The 11,351-nt window shown below is 41.1% G+C and overlaps 1 protein-coding gene across 1 annotated transcript in view; it reads left to right on the top strand.

Moving 5' to 3' along the window:
* TROAP (trophinin associated protein) overlaps positions 1 to 10,403 on the top strand; it is a 36,341-nt gene extending 25,938 nt beyond the window's left edge. The window contains exons 8-12 of the mRNA XM_073669058.1: position 1; positions 492 to 554; positions 705 to 987; positions 5,122 to 5,303; positions 9,914 to 10,403. The exon at position 1 is cut by the window's left edge and continues 112 nt beyond it. Coding sequence (XP_073525159.1) covers position 1; positions 492 to 554; positions 705 to 987; positions 5,122 to 5,303; positions 9,914 to 9,946 — 562 coding nt within the window. The 3' untranslated portion in view covers positions 9,947 to 10,403. The remainder of the gene's footprint in view (positions 2 to 491; positions 555 to 704; positions 988 to 5,121; positions 5,304 to 9,913) is intronic.
* Positions 10,404 to 11,351: the final 948 nt, after the last annotated feature.

Raw genomic sequence — 11,351 nt, 5'->3', positions numbered from 1 at the left:
AGTAAGTGAATTAGTCAAGATTTAACTTGCCCCACTCCCACCTCCCTGAATTTTGGAGAAAAGCAAATAAATCCAGTTACAAGAATTTCTTTTGTTGGGCATTGCAGAATTACTAATTCTCAGTGTATTGATACTTGAATTTCCATAATAAGTCTTTTATGTCACCTTTTATGGCATATTTTCTGAATGAAAATCTTGCTTGTTAGAGATCACAGGCGGGTGGTCTGGTAAGCACAGAGAAGAGTAGACTACATACACTGTACTAAAGCATGTCAGCGCTCGAGAAAAACCAGCCACTATGGAGCACATTTGTACAACGATTTGGGCTATTTTGTGTTGAGGGCTATGGTGGTTCTTATTGCCAGACTTTTAAAACAAGAGGAGTATGTTGTAATGTCCCCCAGACTACAAAATATATGCCCAGCCATTGCTATAGAGACAAAATGGCGGCAGTGATCCTTTAAATCTCACTTAATTTCCTTTTGCTATAGGATCAAGTTGCCGTGCGACTGTTCTTAGATGGTGAATGTCCAGGAGAATCTGACAAGAAAACGGTGAGACTGTCGTTCTGACACTCCCTTTAATGTCATAATAAAAATATGGAATAAGGTCATGTTGATGAACGTACACAAAGTTTGAACATGGCGCTGTGTGTAATGGGTTAAAATAATATTGCATAAGTAAATACATTTCTTTCTGAGCAGGAATCGGCTGAAGAATCTGATCGCTTGAAAGGGTCTGAACGCCTGCCTGTCAGTGCACAAAAGAGAAAGGAGGCGACACTGCCTGAGAACAGGGATGGCGCTGATGTAGCTGCTCGGGACTTGACAGTACATGCAAACATGCACCCACATGCCCCTTTATCACTCGTGAATACTGCCAACCCTCCTGTGCAGTATCCCAGTATAGTGTCGTGTATGAAGACCTCTCTACCGCTATCTTTTCTCTCACATCCAGTTGTACAAGCGCTGCAATCGAACACTTTGGGTAAGATGTGTTTATAGAGTGCAGATAATGGACCTCTCCTCCCATGTCTGAAGACATTCAAAGATGTCAAACACCATGTACACTTATAAATTTATTATGCTCTCAGTAGAATACTGTTTATTGGGATTAGATTACTTTTCAAATGGTTATTCTCAACATTTCAAGTTATCCCGTATCCAACTTTTTCTGGTAGTCCCATAGACACGTTCATGACCACATCCCCTTTCTGATCAGACATTTTCAGAAGCCTGTTCTCTGGATCGGAGGGTGGTCTTTTGGTCAGACCCTTACTTATTAGCAAGTTATCAACTATCCCATGAAGAGGTGATAGCGTGTTTTATGTTGGGAATAACCCAATGAGTGTCTCTTGTTTAAAAGCGGAGATTTGTACCCTTTTGTGCTTCAAAGACCGCTATTTTTGGAATGATCAATAAATCTTCATTCATGTATGGTACTACAGAGATTCACTCAAAAGGCCACTTATTCTGTAAGAACTCTCGCTCGGACAGAGTAATGTGACCGAAACAACGTGCAATGTCATCCTCAGTATATGGAGCTTCAAACAAGCCAGAAGCGATGAGGTAGGCGTTGAACAGCCGTTGTGATGTTTAACCTCCTTTTGTACCTTCCGGGTACTTACCCCTGTACCCCTTCACTCAGTCACTCAACTTCTCATCAGGATGATGGTGTACAGTATTGAAAAGCATATCTTCATGATGCAAAGCTATTGTGTCACAAATTTATTTATGTGATGTAATAGTGAATTTGGGAAGAAATATGGTGTTTAAGACGTACCTTCAAAGAGTGTTAATAATGGAAACTGCAGATGACTGGGTCATTGATGCCTTCTCCTGATGGAGGATGCCAGAACATGTCTTAAGGACCCAAGGGATGACGTGCAACCTCATCTGGAGCAGTTGCCTATGAAACCTTTCTAGCACAGGACACCGGAAGATCTTATTCAACATATCAAAGAGCTGCAAACAAAGAGCAATGTTGCATGTGTATCGTGTCACTGTCAGGCAGGGAATATGTGATATGTAGAAAAGACACAGATCTTGTCACTGCTTCCAGTCGTTTAAGGAGGATAAGGAAGGAATATTGGACATCACATGGCTTTCGTTGGAGGCATAGTTCCATTTGTGGGGTAATGTTAATTCTCAAAACATCTGTATATGGGTCGCTGAAAATCACTTTGCCACTCACAAAAAAAAAGTCGGCTTATGGTTTGCGATGTCTCAATTTCACATCATAAGTCTTATTTTCTTTGACACCGCCGTGAACACCGATGTGTACCTGGACGTTTTTGAACAGTTCGTCAACTGGATTATGAGTCACCAGAACGTTACTTCCAACAAGATGCAGCAGCGTGGCGCGTATCTGCAAGGAGCATGGCAGAAATTAAGTCTGTTATTTTGGGAACAGGCTAATTTAAAAAAAAAAATGATCTATCAGAATTAGACTTGCACTGTGGAAGATTTGAAGGAAAAATTGCTGCTGTTCCCCCTGATATCCTTGTAGATACATTCAGGAATATGAAGAGGTGCGTTGAAATGCATCTGGTAGAAAACAGATCACTTCCAGCATCGCTTGTAATGCAAGCGATTACTGATATAAGGTACGTAGCGTAGTATCTTGGTTCACATTGCTTTGTTCTTACAGGATATACAACAGAATATTTGGGGCCTCTTTTGAGTGAATTTCTCTATAAAGTTCCATCTTTGTTATATGTCCATGATTATGGACATTAGGCGAAGTCCCAACAATAGAATTATTGTATGTTTCTGGTGTGACTAATAGCGGGTTGTCTAACATTTAAAAAAAGAAATGAAGTTACTGTAAGTTGAAAACCTAATAAAAAAAAATGCATACTTAATTGCTATAACCCTTGTGGCGATTAGGCAGCCCCTTTTAATAAGTGATTCCTCTTAAATCTGCCCAGCATTGCCCTGGACACGTTCAGGTACATGAAGGGGCTGGCAGAATGCCCAGGGTTGCCTTTTGCACAATTAGTTACTACGCAACATATGGAAAATCCAAAAAAGGGAAAAGAAAAACAAAAAAGTGCAGGGTATACCTATGCACTATCCAAAATGTCTAATCCTGCATGTGTTTGTAGGTTTACACTGTCCTCTGCATCATGAAAACGGTCCCACATTCTTAGTATATGGGGGAGGGGGAATCCTTCAAGTAATATCACCTGTGCTGATGTTTGGAAATTGCCTGTTGTGAGATCATATCTCTTTGCAGACTTTAGTATCTTATGCTGTGCAAGGAACACTTTCACAGAGAAGGAAAGCAGTGTTGTAGGTGCCACGTATTATAAGTACTTTTGATTTAAAAAAACAAAAAAAAAACACAACCAGACAAACATTGGGAAAACTCAGTTCTCCACCCCCCCCACCCCCAACCTTAAGAAGCATTAAACATGAGTTATTTATACATCTTGGCTCTGCAAAACCAGCATAATTAGGTGAACAAATATTTGAACATAGTAACAATAGTCAATCCAATTGCATATAACTTTTGGAAGTATTAACATTTTTATTAATTTTCAAAGAAGTTTAATTTGAGGCATATAAACGTAACTCAAAGCAAGCCGAGGCGAAATCTCCATAGACCCCATATATTGTCAAATTTAGAGATGGCATCTCTTTTTAGGTATGCCTTTTTCCAAATTTACTAGCCAGTTAACTTTATCAATAAATTCTGAAATCATAGGCTCCTGATCTGCTATCCATTTTTGGGCTATCCATTTTCTTGCCATATATAATATACGTGCCACCGCAATTTTGCCGTAGTCATCAATTGTCAGATCTTCAACATATCCCAGTATACATATTAATGGTGAAAGCTCTACATCAATTAAATAAACCCTGTTAATCATTGCTACAACACTCTTCCAAAAGGACACCAAGTTAGGACAGTTCCACATCATATGCTTCATATCTGCTGTTAGTTTTGCATCTAGGACAGTGGGGACTTGAACGAAATCCTATGTTAAATAAGAATTGAGGTGTCCTGTATACCTGGTGTATCACTATAATAAAAATTATGGAACTCTTTCCAGTATATCTGGCCAGTGATTTTTCCCCTATGGGTCCCATTACACTCCCATTTCTCTTTTGGTTGCATCGGCTGGTTTGTCAATATAATGTCTAAGAGAATGTTATAAAGCAATGAGATCAGTCCACGAGAACTGTGTAGATCAGCTATTCTCTGTATTGTTGAGTTTCGGGGTACCCCTCCTTCCAGAACAATGCCTTCCACCCGATATGCATGCCTAAATTGTAAATATTTATAAAATTCAGAGTGAGGTAACGCATATTCATTTTGCAGCTGTGAGAATTCCTTAATCACATCACCTATCAGCACTTGATTAAGTCTTTTCAAACCCTTGGCGCTCCAAGAGCCAAATCCCACCCGTTGGTATAGATTTGGAAGCCATGGAGTGTTCCATAATTAAGTAAATTGTGAAACTCCTTCTATACCTTGTAATTTGTTCACCGTCCCCCAAAATTTGGGACATAACAGCATAGTCGGTATTTTGCCTCCAATACCTCATAGAGCTTATCTGATTGGAAGTAATGCTGTAGCAACATACACTGAGCTCCTCCCCCAGGGTCCCCAGATATGTTGAAGCTGAGATGCCACATAATTATTAGAAGTACATTTAAAGGGAATCTGTCAGCAGGATCAACCCTGCTGCTTTCCTGATCTACATATCTCACACTGGTAACACCTCTTTTCATATAAAACCAACTCTGGAGGCAGAATCTCAGGGAGATCTGTGTCTGGCCCATAGATCTTAACATCTCATTTACATATTACTGAAGAAAAGTGGATTTCTTTGGAATAAGACATCAGACCTACATGTCCTTATAGACAGCTTGGGACGCTTGATGCTATTGGCAGATTCCCTTTTAAAGGGTCATTATTGGCAGTAGCAGTTTTAGAAGCCAATAGGTGGCATTAGAGACTGCGCTCATCCTTTATGAAGATGCTATTTGATAATTTCCAAAGGGAGAATTACATGGCCTTGGAGTCTCCCTACTCCAAATTGGCGCCCTAACAAGAATAAACTTTACCCCTTTAGACTGTTTTACTATGAATTAATGTTCTTGTCTTCAATAGGTTCTTACTCCTTGCCGGATATTGCACGATTAAGAATACAAGCTGCTGTGTCAGCAAAACAAAGGTTTTGGGAGACCTGTCTTGATGAAGAATGTGCTTTTTATACATCTCGAGGGGCTGCCAGTGCTTTTAGAAACTGCATTGATCCTGTATCCAGTTTCCTGGAGAAGCAGGACGACCTGGTAAGTGTAATACATTAAATGTATAGCTAAATCTTACTTGTGACTTCCCTTATTTATGCAGGATTTTTCTAAACACATTCTAAAAACTACAAGTAGCGTTGTAATAGTCTCCAACAACAAAAATAAAGTTTTAAAAGGAACATGTCCACATCTGCAGGTAAATGGCATTTATTTCTTGCCTGGCTTCCTTACCAGTGCAGCAGCTACAGAGAGAAGATGAAGTTATATTCTCCCTGTGGCCGCTCACTTTATCAGGGCAGTGGAGGAAGCTGTTAGTCACCACTCATGCCACTGTGAAGGCAGCTGTAATCCCTCCCAAAGCACATTGATTGCCAGGCTGCTCTGTACACTTCTGGGGAGTGATTACGGTACGCACAATGTATGAGTGGTGATTGTAGCAGCTCCTTGCGTGTCTGACTGGAAATGAACAGATGCATGGAAAATATATCTTTTTCTCCCTGTATCCTCTGCCCCAGTAAACCAGCCAGGCATGATTTAAATGCTATTTACCTGCAGATTACCATTAGAACACCAGGTAAACACAACAGCATAACTAGAGTCATATGGGCTCCTGAGCAAAATTTGGTCCTGGGCTCCCATCAGCATATTGTTCAGAAGTATGGGCCCCTATAATAACGTCATTCATCCTGGCCTATTCCTGTAATGATCTCTGCTATGCTGGCCCCCAATCCGTAATAATGTCTTCCATCTTGGCCCACTTGTTTTAAAAATGTCCTTTTGTCTTCTGGCCCTCATACTGGCACCTATTCTGTAATAGTGGCTCCTGTCTTAGCGCTCTTCTGCCACATATATGTAAAAATAAAAAATTCTACTTGCCTGTCCCTGCCTCCGCAGTGATGTCACGTGCTGCACATACACCTAAAAACTGCTCTGGCATCGGCAAGCTCTAAGACTCCATGGGCCTGTCGCAATCTCTTCCTCTGCAACCACTAACGTTATGCCCTTAGGTTACCTATAAATTTAACCAGTTACCTTCGGAGATGCTGTTTACCAATCAAGGGGATTTACCCTTATACTGCAATAGGTGTACCTGGCTCCTAATAACATTTTTAATCATGCATTAAAAAAAAAAACTACAACTCCCTTCACTGGAAAAAAAAGCCCTCCCTCGAGACTACTGACAGTAATTGTCATTGTTCTAAAAATAAAGGGGTACAAAGATGCTTAAAGGGAACCTGTCATGTCCTGTGACAAGCGGCTCCCCGCTTGGGGACTACACAGCCTCATTGCGCTGGGAGCTGCTTGTCACAGCGCATGCACGGCTCCTAGCACTGCAAGCTTTGCTGGTGGCCATGGCATACTGCGCACGCGCCCCATACTTAATTCAGCGTGAGCCGGGAGCAGATTTCAAATGCGTGGGCGCCGCCAGCCCTGACTGAATGCGAGGAATCACACCCTTATGACTAAGCGAGCTGGTAGGATATAAATATATAAACTGCTATATACTTATGATATTAGCGCCAATTTTAAAGGGAATCTGTCACCTCCTGGGAGTTATCAGACCTCTAATATGGGTATACAGGTTATAGAAATGTAAACCTATACATACCTGTATGGCCCATATTAGCATGGCAGAGAAATGTAGTTTTATAAAATCCTTTTTCATATGCTTCGCGCCCTGGGTGTGCCAAGAAATCCCTGCCTATGTGCCTAATTTCCATATTCCTCCCCTCCCCTGCACGTCACAGGGCCCTGTGACATGCACTTTTCTTCTTCACATCCCGCGCATGCGCAAAGCACTGCTAACATTAGGAGCGTTTTTTTTGCTTCTGACTCCATTTACCCTGCAGTGCTCTATAATGGAGTCACTGTGACTTCCACTCCAGTGACCTCAGACGTGCGCAACAAGGTTTGATTTCCACTTCCTCTCGGCATCCTGATAGGAACCATACTATGTATGTATACACTAACTAAGAGTGCACGTCACAGGGCCCTGTGATGGGGAGGGGAAGAATATGGAAATTAGTCACATAGGCGGGGGATTTCTTGGCGTCCCCTGGGTGTGAAGCATATAAAATAGGTTTTTATAAAAAGACATTTCTCTGCAATCAGACCTCTACTATGGGCCATACAGGTAAGTATAGATTTACTTTTCTATAACCTGTATGCCCATATTAGAGGTCTGATAACTCCAAAAGGGTGACAGATTACCTTTATGAAAAAAGCGTTAGTGATGCACATTGCATCACTAACGACGCAATGGGGGCAGTTTACATAGTACACGGGACATGACAGGTTCCCTTTTTTGTGCTAAAACATGAATTTTTTTTTTTTTTTTTTTTTACTGCTCACTAAACTAAATAAAAGAAACAATCATAGAATTTCTGTTTCTCATTATAATGGCATTGGGGGAAACCTCTGTGGGTAAACGCCATGCCTCTAGGAGGCTCGACACCAGTGGAGCCAACACTTACTTTTTTGTAATACCTTGTGTTGTCTCTTACCAGCAGCGCATATACCTATGGTCCTGTGTCCATCAATGTAATCGAAGAGAAAGGGATTTTGTGCATCAAAGGGGTTGCCCACTTACCTGGACAACCCCCCCCCTTTTTTTTTTTTTTTTTTTTAAATTAAGTTCCCAGCCTTGAAAAATTAAAAATAACAGATACTGGATTTCTGGGACAATCATTTGCTCTCAGGACTCTCATAACTCCTCCTGTACCAGTGCCAAGTCTTCCAGGGCTCGCGTGACATAAAATAGTCCCTCTTGTAAAATATAAGACGTTCACCAACTTGGGGTCCCTTGACATAAAGTAGTCCCCCGTTGTAAAATATGATGCGTACCGACAGTGTCAGCAGTGTTGGTGCCGGGTCTCCCTGGGCAATTGGGAGACGTTGGCTGCAGAGCTTACATGGCATAACAATGTCACGTGAGCCCTGGGACACTTGGCGCTGACACTGCTGGAGGAGAGAGTGTTTTGTTTGTTTTGTTATTTTATTTTACAAGGAGGACTACTTAATTTCAAAAAGGGTATTGTTCAGGTCATTGACAACTCCTTTAAATAGTGCAATTTAAAATTGACTCCGCCCCCCCCCCCCCCAAAAAAAAATGTCCGCACAAGACTCCTCAGGAAAACAAAAGTTGTGGCTCTTTAAAGAAGGACAGAAGAGTGTGAAATTTGGTGACAGAACCGCTTTAACATCTCACTGACAAACTACATATGTTATTAACTAGATCTTGGACCAGATAGGGATGCTGTATTTACTTTGCAAATTGCCTTTTCAGACAGGAAGACCGCAGGAACTGTAGTGCCACCTATTGGAAGACGCCATCCTAAAAAATCAGTATTGACCCTGTAAAGAGCCTTGCCACATGACTTAGAAGTCAAGCCAAAAATTTAATTTACAGACACATGTTTTACCCCTCCTCAGTGCAAAGCAGTAGAACTTATTTGACTGGATGAGAGATGTCTGGCAGGGAGTCTAAGGGGGTAAAATTCCTCCTTGCGGAGAGTGCGAAGCCAGCATATAGAAACTTATACCCCATGCAATGCTCCTCTGGGAAAATCCATTTCAGAATGGCTGTATAATCCTTTGAAATGTAAATAGTTTGGCCAGTCACATGATATTGATTACATATCCTTAGAATGGTGGGGATCCAACACCTGCCACCCCCCACCAATTAACTCCCGCAGGATGTAAACATTGAATGGATCTGTGCTGAGATCTCGCACTGCTCAGGACAACCTGCAGCTGTCAGTCAGGTTGGGTGGGCAGAGACTTCATACTATAGCTTGGCTCATAAATGCTTATCGTAATATCATTACTATACAGCCGGCTTTTATGTATTTATCATAGTAAATACAATTAGTCTTGTCTGGTTTACCAATGTGTATTGAGAATTGACTGATCCGCTCTAAGGCCACATTCACGCGTTCAGTATTTGGTCAGTATTTTACATCAGTATCTGTTCCTTTCCTGGTTTCGGCTTACAATTAGAGGAAAAGTATAATAGAAACACGTCACCACTTCTGGATGAGAATGGGACGGTATTTTTTTATTTATTTTTTTTATACGCTAGTGTGTGCGTACCCAAATACTGATATAAAGTAGTGAACGTGGACTAAGGCTATGTTTACACGTTGCGTTTTTGTGGCTTTCTTTCCACAGGCAAAACCTGCTCTCTTTGCAGTAAAGAAGCCACTTCAAAAAAGCAGGTTTTGCTGCGTTTTTATTTCCTCTTGTGCATGCTGATAAAATTTAGTGCCCCTCCAAAAAAAGATGATGAAACTTCCTTAAGATTTTGGCACAAAGAACGCAACAAAACCTGCTTTTTTTTTTTTTTTGCTGCGTTTGTGCACTTACCCATTGCTTTCTATGGGTGAAAAAAACACTGAAAGTGACCTGCAGTTTGCAAAAATGCAGCAGTTTTCCAAATCTGTCAGGGAAAAAAACAATGTGTGCATGAGATTTCTGAAATCACATCTTTTGTTGGTACTATAAAACGCAGCTTAAAATTTGTATTTAAAAAAAGCAGCAAAAATGCAACGTGTGAACATAGCCTTAGATAGCATTATTAACTTTTTCCCTAGGTAAAGTTCAGATCACCTATAACCTATGTGATATATCCTGTTTCTTTTATCTTTTAGCACTTTACTCCCATTATTCCTGGAGATCCCTGATTGCATGAAGTGGTCCTTCATAGGAAGTTTTTATACTCTCATCCTGCTGCTTGCACATCCCTTCCCATCTGAGCTAGCAGTGGCTTCCTACGTATTACTAGCGGTCTGCCATGTGCTGGATAAATCCATACTTTGTATGTTGCCATCAGAGCTGGTACTTGTAGATAGTTTCTCCACTTTCCTCCCGGTCACAGAGTAGTATTACCCCATCTCAGCCGCCTCTTTGTACTGCTGGAATTCGCCTATGAAGGGCGCCCTTGTTCTCTCCATGTGTTGGAAGGCCTATTGCATGGCCAGTTACCTTGCTCTGAGATAAAAACTGCCAAGGATGTATTTCCTAACTAATTTTATCTGTTTTACCGCAATATGAATTTTTCTAGAATCCCTAAAGTTGTTTTTTTTTTTTTTCTTCCTCTTTTTGTATGATGTAAAAGTAAATAAAACACTATTTATTGATTTTGTGAGAAAATGTCTTTCATTCCAACACGCACGTTTAAGGCTCAGTTCACATTGGCCTCCTTTTTCTAAACTTCTGTAATTTCATCCGTTAATGAAAATGGCTTCTTCTGGACATTCATTAGGGTTTTTGTCATCGAAGGCTCTAACAAGTACATAATGTAATGCTGTCCTCTGCATTCTGGAAGCTAATTGGTGTAGACGATCATATGAGCTCCCATAACTGAATCTCACACGGCTAAGTTAAGTATCTGTTTGCCATAGATCCATAAAATGACGACCATTGACTTCTATGAGTTCTGACTGCTTCTCATTCTAGACTGGAACTCTAACACTTTTTTTTTTAATTTACATCTTAACCCTTTCACAACACTAGCAGTTTCCATTTTTTGTAGATCCTTTTTTTTCCTCCCCTTCTATTCAGAGCCATAACTTTATTTCTCTGTCTAGACCCGGGATGTCAAACTCAAACATACAGAGGGCCAAAATGAAAAACTTGGACAAAGTCACGGGTAAACCAATATACAGAATAATGGGCCCCACATACTCCTCCATACAGAATAATGGGCCACACATAGTCCTCCATACAGAATAATGGGCCACACATAGTCCTCCATACAGAATAATGGGCCACACATAGTCCTCCATACAGACTAATGGGCCACACATAGTCCTCCATACAGAATAATGGGCCACACATAGTCCTCCATACAGAATAATGGGCCCCACATAGTCCTCCATACAGAATAATGAGCCACACATAGTCCTCCATACAGAATAATGGGCCACACATAGTCCTCCATACAGAATAATGGGCCTCACATAGTCCTCCATACAGAATAATGGGCCTCACATAGGGGTGATGGTTCTGGTGTCGTGGGCCAAATTTAGTCACCCTTCTGGCCAGATTTGGCCCACGGGCAGGAGTTTGACACGTGTGGTCTAGACA

Source organism: Phyllobates terribilis, unplaced genomic scaffold (assembly GCF_046119375.1).
Source record: "Phyllobates terribilis strain yellow unplaced genomic scaffold, ASM4611937v1 Scaffold_2__4_contigs__length_985480577, whole genome shotgun sequence".
Taxonomy (NCBI): domain Eukaryota; kingdom Metazoa; phylum Chordata; class Amphibia; order Anura; family Dendrobatidae; genus Phyllobates; species Phyllobates terribilis.
Note: the sequence above shows the minus strand (reverse complement) of the source record. Positions and strands in the feature narration are given on the sequence as shown.